The 11,353-nt window shown below is 39.8% G+C and overlaps 2 protein-coding genes across 3 annotated transcripts; one reads left to right on the top strand and one right to left on the bottom strand.

Annotated features, from left to right (window-relative positions):
• Positions 1-423: 423 nt before the first annotated feature.
• On the top strand, positions 424-5,145 carry mns1 (meiosis-specific nuclear structural 1). 2 transcript variants are annotated; one of them, XM_085453208.1, is made up of 10 exons: positions 424-635; positions 754-963; positions 2,137-2,264; positions 2,383-2,485; positions 2,661-2,890; positions 3,041-3,257; positions 3,335-3,442; positions 3,579-3,836; positions 3,923-4,048; positions 4,132-5,145. In XM_085453208.1, the coding sequence occupies exons 1-10, from the start codon at positions 633-635 to the stop codon at positions 4,240-4,242; spliced, it is 1,494 nt and encodes a 497-aa protein (XP_085309334.1). In that variant the 5' UTR covers positions 424-632; the 3' UTR covers positions 4,243-5,145. The 2 variants fall into 2 exon arrangements, with proteins under 2 accessions (XP_085309334.1, XP_085309325.1); XM_085453199.1 differs by having other exon boundaries at positions 706-963.
• On the bottom strand, positions 4,311-11,169 carry tex9 (testis expressed 9). The gene is made up of 12 exons (XM_085453217.1): positions 11,044-11,169; positions 10,220-10,353; positions 9,839-9,902; positions 9,625-9,701; positions 9,451-9,496; positions 8,382-8,464; positions 8,100-8,251; positions 7,770-7,861; positions 7,391-7,564; positions 7,129-7,263; positions 4,712-4,846; positions 4,311-4,630 (listed from the first exon to the last, which is right to left on the bottom strand). The coding sequence occupies exons 1-12, from the start codon at positions 11,167-11,169 to the stop codon at positions 4,556-4,558; spliced, it is 1,293 nt and encodes a 430-aa protein (XP_085309343.1). The 3' UTR covers positions 4,311-4,555.
• Between the last annotated feature and the right edge of the window lie 184 nt (positions 11,170-11,353).

Genomic DNA, 11,353 nt, shown 5'->3' with positions numbered 1-11,353 from the left:
TCTCTTCCTCACTTCTCTACAGCTAGTGCTTGCAGCAGCAGCCCCCTGTGGTAATGAGACCTCGCTACTAGTTGTTGTTGGTACTACCGTTCACAGAGTTCCGAGACCTAATCAAAAATTAATGAAACTAAATAAAAATATTAGAAGCTAAAATGGAAAAAGCAATGCATCTCCTAAAGCTAACCTCAGCTGAAAACAACTGAAAACTAAAACTCTAAACTGATAGCAAAAGTATTCCTATATCAAATATTAACGTGGAATCTATTGTTATTTTCTTCTGACAATTTATTAGACACATTGTTAACACTGTGATAAACATTCACCTGCCTTCAGAAGTGCGTCAGTTATTCATGGCGTGTATCCTAGAAACAATCCTCCATCCTGAAACCGGTTTGAGTTTCCCGGGCCTGACGTCACTGCCAACGCTCACTCATTGGCCCAGTTTAGGAAGACCAAGCGTTCCCAGGACAACAAAACGCTAAACAACTGACCGAGGTAACCTGCGGCAGCTACTGACCCGCTCAGAAACACCGAGGATTAACATTCGCTTCAGTACATTCGAAGTTTTCTGCGTTAAAGAAAGTTAAAGGCTTGAGTTGAGAAAGCGGGAATCCAGGAGAAGAACCTCAAACATGGTAAATCCTAGAAGCAAATTTAACGTTAGCTTGGCTGCTAGTTCACGACCTCAAAGTTAACATAACGCAGGTTTCTGGTCACGTGTTTTCTCCTCCCGTGTTATTGTTGTGGACACAGAGTGGTAACAGGATGTACAGCCACCAGCAGAGGTTAATGGCTCAGCGGCGGGTCCAGGAGCAGCACCGGCAGCAGGAGGCCCAGCGGGTGGACAGAGAGCGGCAGGTCCAGGCCAGCCTGAGGGAGGAGGAGGGCTTCGAGAGGAGGAGGTACCTGCGACAGGTGCAGCAGGAGCTCAAGGAGAAGCAGATAGAGAGCGCACTGCTCAAGGTTTGTGTGTCTGTTTCGGGGGTGACAATTGACATTTAAGCACGCTCTATTCGGTTTTATTTTTCTGAATATATTGGTTTTCACTTTTACAGGTGAGAGATGGATCCATTCTGAAATCTGGTGAAATTTTTAATCAGAAAAATCCTTTCAGCATAATAGCAAATACTTCAAATGAAAAACTAAATAAAATTCTTCTGGAATTAATTAAAATGCATGTAAAGTATCCAAATGAAACTAAATAAAGCAGTAGTTGTTTTTCCTTGCAGCATAAATAAAGTAATGGAATACATCTAGTATAAAGGCATAGAATAAGAGATTTTGAGACCATCTCCATTTACATATATAATCTTCTTCTTTCACTGTTCCCATCACCACAGTGGATCAACTCCTATCTCACCATAGCACCAACCCTCCGTCCTTAATTATAGCCATGAATTCCCCCTAAGATCTTCCTCTTTTCCTCCTTCTTAGCAGCTCCATCTTCAACATCCTTTGTCCAGTATATCCAATGTCCCTCCGCTGCACCTGTCCAGACCATCTCAGCCTCACCTATTGGAATTTGTCTCCAATTTCAGATCTAATATATTTTCCATTTCTGATTTTACATCAGACCAGTATCTTTGCAGCTAAACTCTTTACAGTCCAAAATAAGACATGCTTTTTAAAGTATTGACCAAGTCTTGATCGGATTAAGATGTGAGGAGTTTACTGTCCATGGATCCAAAATGTTAATTCAACTAAAAATGTTAATTTTAATGCCTTGTGACTTGATACTTCGCCATACTGGAAAATTCAAAGGTTGTTCCCAGATTTCTGCTTGATTACTAGAAGAACTTGTTCTTTGAGTTTGTTTTTAGTATAGTTAATCCTTAAAAAGCCAATACTGACAGTGCTGACAGGAACAGTGCCTATTGGGCACAGACTCAAGCCCCTAGAGCATCAGGCGGCACTTTGTCTTATCCTTGAGTTAAAATTATATGATATTTACCCCCTAAGAACAAAAAAAGAACAAAAGATCACAGAGAGACAGCAGCACATGTTTGTGGCCAGGAGTTATTTTGTTTCATAATCAATAACTGACTACAGATTTTAGATCCAAACTTTGAAAAAATATCCCTCTGACACTTTTCTCTTATCTGAGCTTTAAATGTGATAAATAAATGTGATTCGCAGGCAGAGGAGGATCGAGTTAACCGGGAAAAGCAGCTTGAACAGGAAGAGAGAATGGCCAGGGAGCTGGCCCGCATCAACCACGATAAGCAGAAAGAGGAGAAAATGAGGCAGTATATCAAAGAGAACAGGTACACACACACACTGACCTCGTTACCCTGACTTACTGGAGGCTCTGGGTCAGTAAACAAACACATTTGACATTTGTCACTTTCTGCCTGTTAAATATTTTCTCTGTGTATTTTTCAGCACGGAGCTTCGAGAGCTGGAGTTGAAGCTGAAGTCTGCGTACCTGAACAAGGACAGAGCCGCACAGATTGCTGAGCAGGAGGCCATGAGGTTTGAGACAATGGTGAGTCCTGAGGGCAGACTTTCTTTGAATATAACAAATACTCTTGAAGTGTGGAAATTTTAACAGAAAACACCCAAAACTCTCCCCACCCAAAACTACTACTTTTGGGTAAGTACAAAGAATACAAAGGCTGCTCTGAAGTCTGTAGGTTGTATAAATATGATGTGTCTTTTAGCGGGAAGAGGCAGACTACGCTCGCAAGATGAGGAGCGACCGGGAGCGGGTAGCCGTTGAGCAGCAGAAGCTGCAGCAGAAGCGCCAGGAGGAGATGGTGCAGTATCAGAAAGAGCTGGAGCAGCAGCTCATGGAGAGGGAGCGCAGGAGACAGGAAGCGTATGAGGAATTCCTCAAAGAGAAGCTCATGGTGGACGAGATCGTCAGGAAGATTTACGAGGAGGATCAGACGTGAGTCGCTACTAATTCATAATCTCTTCATGGTTAGTTAAAAAAATACCTGCAAAAAACAATAGCAAGTGTCTCAGACAACAGCTTCCTTCTAAACGGGATGCAGAGGTAGCACAGGATGAGTGACTTTTTGAAATGTTTTCCTGAAAGGGAGCGGCAGCTGAAACTGGAGAAAGTCCGAGCCACTCAGCAGCATATCGAAGAGTTCAAGAGACAGCAGGCCGAGTGGAGGCGCATGGAGCGAGAAAGGATGGAGGCCGAGAACCGGCGCATCATGGAGTTCGCCATGCAGCAGCAGCACATGGAGAAGGACAGGATAGCCAAGCTCAAAGAGAGAGAAGAGGCGAAGGAGCATCTTCATAAATTGGTGAAGACTCTCGGCTTCTTAACTCTTTGGTGACGACGCCGGAGTGCATCTGTAACTAACGTCTCTGTCCTCTGCAGCTCTGCGTGAAGATTGAGGAGGAGCAGCAGCAGCGTGAAGAGATGGAGCGCGTTCGTCAGGAGCTTTATTTGGAAGAGCAAGAAGAGGCTAACAGGCAGAGAGAAATCGTAAGGAGCTTTACTCTGCCCAGCTTCCTTCCACAGGAAAAAGAGTGTGTTATGTTGCGATTTTGAATTGACTGTATGGTGTGAATGCTTGTCTGATTCTCTGTGTGACACTCGCTCTTACTCTTTTGTGTAACAGGAGGAGATGGAGAAGAAAATCAGACAGAGGCTGATGATGCAACAGACCTTCCAGGAGCAGCTGGCTTTCAAAGAGATGCGGAGGCAGGCTGAGAAAGAGGAAGAGGAGGCCTTCAGGAAGATGATGATGGCCAAGTTCGCAGAGGACGACCGTATAGAGCAGATGAACGCCCAGAAACGACGCATGAAGCAGCTTGAACACAAACGTGAGGTGGAGAAACTAATAGAGGACAGAAGACGACAGCAGGAGGCCGACATGGTGCAAATTACTCTCTTTGATCATTTTTTTTATCTTAATGTATACTTTTAATGATGTGCTTTGTGATATTTTGATTGCTCTTCCAGGAGCTGGAGGCTAAAGAGAGAGCGATTGAGGAGCAGAAAGAGGCATTGCGGAGACAGATCGTTGAAGAAGAGAGGCAGAGGCTTCTGAAGCGTCATGCGACACAACTCCTTGGATACTTGCCTAAGGTGTGAGGCGGTACACGAGTCACAAATAATTTTACGCAGCTTCAGATCAAACACATGTATGACCGCTTGTGTTTTGTTTCCAGGGCTTGCTGCGGGAGGATGACCTGGAACACTTAGACGAAGACTTCAGAAAACACTTTAAAACACGTCAGGCTGATGCGTTCTCTGATGATGGCTGGGAGGCCAACGATTAGATGCTTCTCCTCCAATCTGCCACTAGAGGGCAGTGTAGAGTTACAGAAGTATAGATACAAGGGACCGATTCAGGGACATATTTTTATTAAGAGGTGCTGACAGGCACTGAGTTAACATCATTCCAAACAGACGTGGCAACTCAGTCTGCCAATGTTTAACTGAAGAGACAAACCAAATCTACTTATCATTTTTTCTGACAATGTTCTGAGAGACAACTGAGGCCTACAACACAAAGAAGTATCCTAAAATAACAGTGACCACTGTTAAGCTTTTTAGCTTTTAAAAAATAGAAGTGGAGACATTCAGTGGTTATTACTTCCCCCAGTCTAGAGCCTTCATGAATTCTTCTTCTGTGAAGCTCAGCAGCTTAGCAGCTTCAAAATGCATCTGCACACACACAAAAAAAAAACCCTTAAGATTAAAAACTAAGCACAGTATCCACTAACAGAGTAACATGATGACTCGTACCTTTTGCCTTTTGAGAATGTCGATTAGCTTCAGTTGTTTCTTGAAGGCCATGATGAGTTCAGCTTTCTGCTTTTTTAGCATTTTGTTTTCAGCCAGCAAATTTTCTTTACTCTGATGTTCCTCAGTTATTTTGTCCTTATTTATAAAAGAAGGCAAAAAGCAGAAATTAGTGCAGGCTCAGCAGGACCTCACCTTGTTTGTGCAATCGGAAGTTGTCAGAGCAGATATTTTAGTGTGCGGCTTAAAATTCAGTTCTATGTACATGTGAAAGATCTTCAAAATAAGATGTTGGTGTGAGGGACATAATAGCATTACCTTAACTCATATTTTTTCTCTGTATCTTTAACTACACCTATGAATTCATGTCTATAAAAGTTTTTCTGCTATGCCTCTTTAATTAGAATAGCTGATATACAAATAAATATAAGACACTTTGTGGCTGTTGTGTCTCTATAACAAGATTTAATGATTACATATTGGAATTTTGTTTTTGTTATCGGTTTTAAACCTCTGTATTTTAAACAAATGTTTTATTTTGATGGTAGTGTTTATACCTGCAATGGAAGTCTGCTTTTTAATAGGACTGGACTGGAAAAAAAAAATCTGTCCTGGCATTTTTGATCCAGGCGGCCCAACATGACCACTCGAAAAAAACAAAAATCATTATATATCCTGCATACACATTATATATATATATTCCATTTTACTTGATTATAGATATTGAAGCAGATAATATAAGACTATAAAACAATAATTAGACCCAAAACTAAAATCATAAACACTGATCTCAATCACTGTCAGAGCGACGTTAGGGGCTTCTCTCTTTTCCCGTTTGTCTCTTACCCTGAACAAACAGCCCTTTTTATACCTACTGCTTCATTGAAATGGTCATTCAGATAGAAATGTACAGACACGCAAGTCATATAAGACCAACTCAGTGTAGTTGGTGACTTGCAGAGTACACATCACAAGTTTGCAGCATGCAAATGGCATGCAAAATTAAGAAGAGTTATAAAAAGCAAAGCTCTGGATAATTTCTTTGAGGACATAAAACAGCACAGCAATATGGATGACCCTCTTTCTGAGGAGGAGGATAATATAGATTATCAAGCAGAGGACAAAAACAGATCTGATGAGGAGGTCACAGGTGCGAACCTGCTCGTGTTTTGATTTGTTCATGCCATTGTCACTAAAAAAAGTCATCATGGCTATCACAGCCCTTGAAGGAAAAAAAGTCCACGGTGACATTTGGAATGACAGTGATGAGGAATACCTGAATGCTTATAATGGTGCCCTTCTTGCTGCAGTGTACAGATGAAGCAGCGAGACCAAGCATCGACAGGCAGAACTATTTTTCAGGCAACAATGTTGCTTCAGACCTTTATATTCCTTAGATTTTACAGCAGACATACTAGAGCAACATCTGATATACTTGCTCCCATCAAGGATGTATAGGAGAGATGGGTGCAGCTCCTTCCACTGAGGTTCAACCCAGGGCCACAGGTGACCGCTAAAGAATATTTTGTTCCTTTCCATATAAAAGTGTTACTATAGGCAATAACACTTCTCAGTAATAGTAGGTAATATAACCTTTTTTTTTCTAAATTCTCTTGAGGTTTGATTTACAATTTTTTTTAGATAGAAACAAAAGGTATGCTGAGGAGAGAAAGGACCTGAAAGGCCATGCCAAAAAAATTAAAACCAATATTGTCAGACATAAGGCAGCCTAACAAGGTAACTGATAGGCAACAAACACACTGGATGATTAACCCTTGGAGGGTCCTTAAAAAGACATCCACCTTTGTGCCTAAGGACAATAAATGTCCTTAAGACCCTCCAAGGGTTAAATACTGTTCTGAGGCTATTTTCTTTGGCTGATTTAAGACACGGGTCAAAACTGACCTGTTAACTTTAGAGATAGTTACAGAAGCTATCACAAGATGAAGGTTAAAGTAGCGTTATTCAGTACAGACACTGGAAAATCACCACTGTCACTCCATAGACCTGTACACAAAGCAAATTGGTAAGAGAGTTGTTTTATATTGAATTGAATTCATACAAATCCTCCCTTTATTATGCAGACTCAGAGCAGAGCCCTCAGATAAGATGAAGAGGTAAAAAATGTCAGCAGCCTCCACCTGTAAAACTATTACTGTCTTGGGCTGTTGTCTCATTGTTCCCTTTCTAGTGCATCTGCTGTTCATTTTATTAACACCAAAGCAGCTGAAACTGATTAACAACCCCCTCTGCTACTTAACTGACCATATCAATATCCCACAAGTTTAACTGACTTGATGCTGTACTCTGATTAAAAAGTATTCCTTTAATTTCTTTGACTAGTGTGTATTTCTGATATAAAGACAAACATAGAAAACACAGACATGTTTATACAGGAATCTTTGTTTTAATGCTGTTACCTTTTTCTCCTGTTTCATTTTGTTCAATTGAGTCTTCAGCCTCTCCACCTCCTCTAGAGCTCGGTTCAGGCGGACCTCTACCGTGCTGTGGACAGCTGCTGCTTGTTTGTGGGATCTATTCAGATTTTCTATCTCCTACACAGAGCACAAAAACAGGTGACACACAACAGCAGCTCAGATGAATTACGCTGTCCAGTTTTACTGCTTGTTTTAAAGAAATTGTTGCAGTAGTAATTTGCTCTGAGCTGTTGGCGACACACACCTTGCTCAAACCAGACACTTCCAGTTGAAGTCCATCACATTTTTTGTTGGACTCTGCGGCTAAAGCTCGGTGCTTCTCGATTTGTGTCTGCTGAATGCTCACGGTCTTCTGCAGCCGGGCTCGATCCTCCTCCAGCTCCTTAATCTTTGCGCTAAGCTTTGTGTTTTCATCGTCCTGCAGAGACACAAGTTCAGACACTTCAGTCTGAGCAGTAGAAAAAACAATCCAGATACAATAATACATCCATGCTGTGTTAAACGATCTAAGGATCAGGACAAATAACCCTATATATTTTACCAAAGTAACTTTTGTTTCTCTAATGTAAGGCATCAGCAGCAACATTTCTGTTTATAGTTGTATATATAAATATTTACATTACCTTCTTGTAATATTCACATGAGATCTGGTCCAGTTCCTCTTGCATAATCCGGAGTTTTGCCTTCAGGACTCGTATTTGAGCTTCTGAAACTCCTTAAGCGACAACAATCTGATTTATACGCTTGTGAAAAAATCTATATAAGCATATGAAACTTATCACATAAATTAAATAATCTCAAAGCTCCAGTTTGGCCTTCATTTGGGATTCTCAAGGGGCAAAAATCATCTGACAGAAAAAAGCCTATTCGTGGAAAACTATACATGTTATTTAGTCATTGTTCCCACTGAATAAAAATGTGGTTTATTATTTTTTAAGTGAAATAAGCATTACCTGATCCTACATTGTCTCCAAAGTTAGGTATTTCATCCACAGCATTTTCATGAACTACAGCATTGTTCATTTTCTCCTCCATGCTGTGAATTGTCTTTGCCAAGAATAAATTAGCAGAATCTTCTACAGCTTCAAAATCATCCTCTGAGCTCCTGAAACAATCAAGCACAATTTCGTGAAAACCTGTAAACTGTGATTCCTCCTGGAGAATAAATCTCACAAAAGATTTATGAGCAGAAAGGCTTGAAATGGATTTAGAAATTATATACAAATAAAACTCACCCAGTTTTAAAGTGGGGATCTTTCACTTGTTTTCCACTCAGCATATTTTGTGATCTTGATGCAACAATTCTTTTGGTCGCCTCCTAAAAGAATTACACAAAAATACTGAAGTGACCTTAAAGAACTTACAGCACCTTGTTACCCCAACAGGACACTTCTAAGGTGACCCTGAGAGGTCAAAAACACTGCAACTTAAGAAAACACCAGCAAATAGAAAAATGTGCCACAAAAGCTAAAAAAGCAAATTCACAAAAGAAGTGTATCTGAAGAGACGATAAAGTAATGGAACAGCTGCAGAAGTGCTGGAAACCAAAACATCTGGAGGATTGCACTGAGACATACTTCAAAGAAATGGAGGATTATGTTTTGTGTCGTGGGGTTTCAACAAGATTCATATAATGCTGTCCATCGATGTTTGCTTTTAGCTTTTTACTGTTATCTTATCACTTCTGCTGCTGTTCTTTACTTGTTCATCCATGAAGTTACTGTGTGTTTGACCTCTCAGGGCCGCCGTACACTTCACTCACAGATTGCTTACTTGTTGTTTCCAAGGTATAAAAAAAATAGAAAAGAAAGAAAAAAAAGTGGAATGGGAGGCAGAGCTTTTAGTTATCAGGCCCCTCTCTTGTGGAACCAGCTCCCAGTTTGAGTCCAGCTGACAGTCTCTCTACTTTTGAGATTGGCCTTAAAACCTTACTTTTGAATAAAGCTAATTGGGCTGGCTCACGTGAACCTGAAGCCTCCCTATGCTAAGCTGTTAAGAGCTTTGGTTGAGGGGCGTTTTCTAAGATGCCCAAGCAGTTTTCTTCACTCCCCACTGGCTGCTCCTCCGTGAGGTCTATTCCTGCTAAAAGGGAGTTTTTCCTTACCACAGTAGACAAGTGCTGCTCATATGAGATCATCTGATTGATGGGGTTTCTCTTTAATAGTACTGGGCCTTTTTTCTTCTTTAAATACCAATATAAAAAACCTTGTTTTCAACTTCTGCTAAAAAAAATAAAACTGAACAGAGCTGAAAACGTCCACAACAATAATACAAACTGCTGAGCAAAATGCCTGAGATACAGACCTTCACACCAGGCTGCTGCACAGCACATGTGTGAGTCTTTGTTATCCTGCAAGTGAAAAGTTAAACAGAGAGATGCAAATGTACATGAATATAAAAAAATATCTTTCTTTTCAAGGAGGTTTTGCTAAAATTATATATCCGAATGATCGGAGATAAGGAAATCAAACCTTTTACCTGGACGTCTCTTCTTCTTCAGTGTCTGTGAGCAGGACATTGGATAAAGGCTTTGAAAGAACTTCACTTTGTTCTCTCTAAAATAAACACAGAGTTTTGACTTTAAAGTAAGCATGCTCCCTTCTTAACTTCTTTCATCTGACTTTTTTAGTGCTACTGCGCTCACAAATTTTTTTTCTTCCAATTATTGAATGCAAACCTGTTAATAACTTACCATAAGTTGCTCAGCCTGTCTAACTAAATCTGCTGTTTTGGCTTCCAGCTCTGCATTAAGGAGTCTGTTGGAAATAAAATAATGAATAAGCAGATTTATATAAACAACTTTTAACAAGTTGAAATTTAGTACTGCAGGATTGTTGGTGATACAAGTGGGTCACTCTATCTGGAGTTACTTTTTTTTATTATTATAGGTAACCAGTACTGGTCAGTGCCCTAAAGAACTACTGATTAAACAAGTGCAAGAAATAGTCCACATATAACTTATTCTGACAGAAATGAGCAACTTAGACTAAAATGCAATGTTAAAATTATCAGAAGGGTTAGTGCAATTACTATATACAAAAATAAAGCAAGCAGGTGTGAGAACAACTCCTACTTATACTCTTCTTCTTTGGCTAAAAGTTCATCTGTGTGCTTCTTTGCCTGACCAGAAGCAGATTTTGACTGTGCCCTTAATTCAACTCTTTTGGACCTTTCAGCCTTACTGGTAGAGGATGGGCGTTTCTTGACCTAAGCATCAACAAAAAATGACATAACAGGAGAGTTATCAACAGCTATGAAAAAAAAGTTTTCCTTTGACTTATTATTTTAACATAACTCAAATTTCAAGCTATTTTCTCAGCTTTGAGTTATTTTCTCAGAAGTTTCAGTTAGTGAGTCGAAATAATGTTTTATCAGTGGCACAAACAAGCATCCATACAAAACCCTTTGAAGGACAAATTTCACTTTCCATCTGATACAACAATACCAGCATTTATTTGTTAGATTTATACTCGTTAAGCTCTTATATTCTACTTTTTTCTATTTAACTATTTTCCACCTTTTGTACTTGTTTTTGCTAGTTTACCTGCTTTGTTCTGTACTTAGCTGTTCTAATTTCTTTTTATAAGTGCTGCATTATTTTATATTATCACTATCAGAGGTTATCCAGTTCACTAGAACATGGCTATGCCATATTATAAGGCTCTTTTTTGTAACTTTGATGTGCAACAGTAAGAATGAGACTGTGATGTTATGTTTTGGTGTTTTTTGTTTTGTTTTTTTGTATGTATTTTTTTTGCTTTGTCAGTGCTCCTGTTGGCGGAAGCAGAAACGGTTGCCATAGTTACTTCAGTTAGTAAAACATTTTGGTGAGGCACAACTAAAAAGCTCAGCTTAATGGTCTGAGAGACATTAACATGAAAAAGTAATGTTACAAACCTGCGAAATGAAGGGCTGGACCTTTTTATCAGCACTTCTTGCCGCCATCGTGTCGCAGACCGAAACGACGCGATAATGGTTGCATAGCAACAGCTGGTACACCGCGGGCACAGTACGGCAACCCATGAAAGACAATTACGGAGATTTTTAAACGATTACAGCAAGTCATTGTTTATCGACGTTGTGCTAAAATACTAAAAATAATGTTTAAAAAAGGGTACTCGGATAGTTGTTGAGTTATTTGTTATATAAAAAACATTTACTCACACTTAATATTCATTTTAATACACATAAAGGAAACCTAGTCATA

The sequence above is a fragment of the Copadichromis virginalis genome, linkage group LG1 (genome assembly GCF_057382275.1).
Source record: "Copadichromis virginalis isolate Kocher_CV1m ecotype Utaka linkage group LG1, C_Virginalis_male_GT1.1, whole genome shotgun sequence".
Taxonomy (NCBI): domain Eukaryota; kingdom Metazoa; phylum Chordata; class Actinopteri; order Cichliformes; family Cichlidae; genus Copadichromis; species Copadichromis virginalis.
This window is presented reverse-complemented; position numbering and strand designations above follow the sequence as displayed.

What these genes read in the sequence shown, in the direction of transcription:
- tex9 (XM_085453217.1), bottom strand. Translation starts at nt 11,169, where the DNA reads ATGGGTTGCCGTACTGTGCCCGCGGTGTACCAGCTGTTGCTATGCAAC. An exon ending in GAAGAAGAAGAGACGTCCAG is followed by an intron (nt 9,497 to 9,624) that starts GTAAAAGGTTTG and finishes TTTCACTTGCAG; the next exon opens with GATAACAAAGACTCACACAT. An exon ending in ACATTCTCAAAAGGCAAAAG is followed by an intron (nt 4,631 to 4,711) that starts GTACGAGTCATC and finishes GTGTGTGTGCAG; the next exon opens with ATGCATTTTGAAGCTGCTAA.
- mns1 (XM_085453199.1), top strand. An exon ending in AGGAGCATCTTCATAAATTG is followed by an intron (nt 3,258 to 3,334) that starts GTGAAGACTCTC and finishes TGTCCTCTGCAG; the next exon opens with CTCTGCGTGAAGATTGAGGA. An exon ending in TCCTTGGATACTTGCCTAAG is followed by an intron (nt 4,049 to 4,131) that starts GTGTGAGGCGGT and finishes TTTTGTTTCCAG; the next exon opens with GGCTTGCTGCGGGAGGATGA.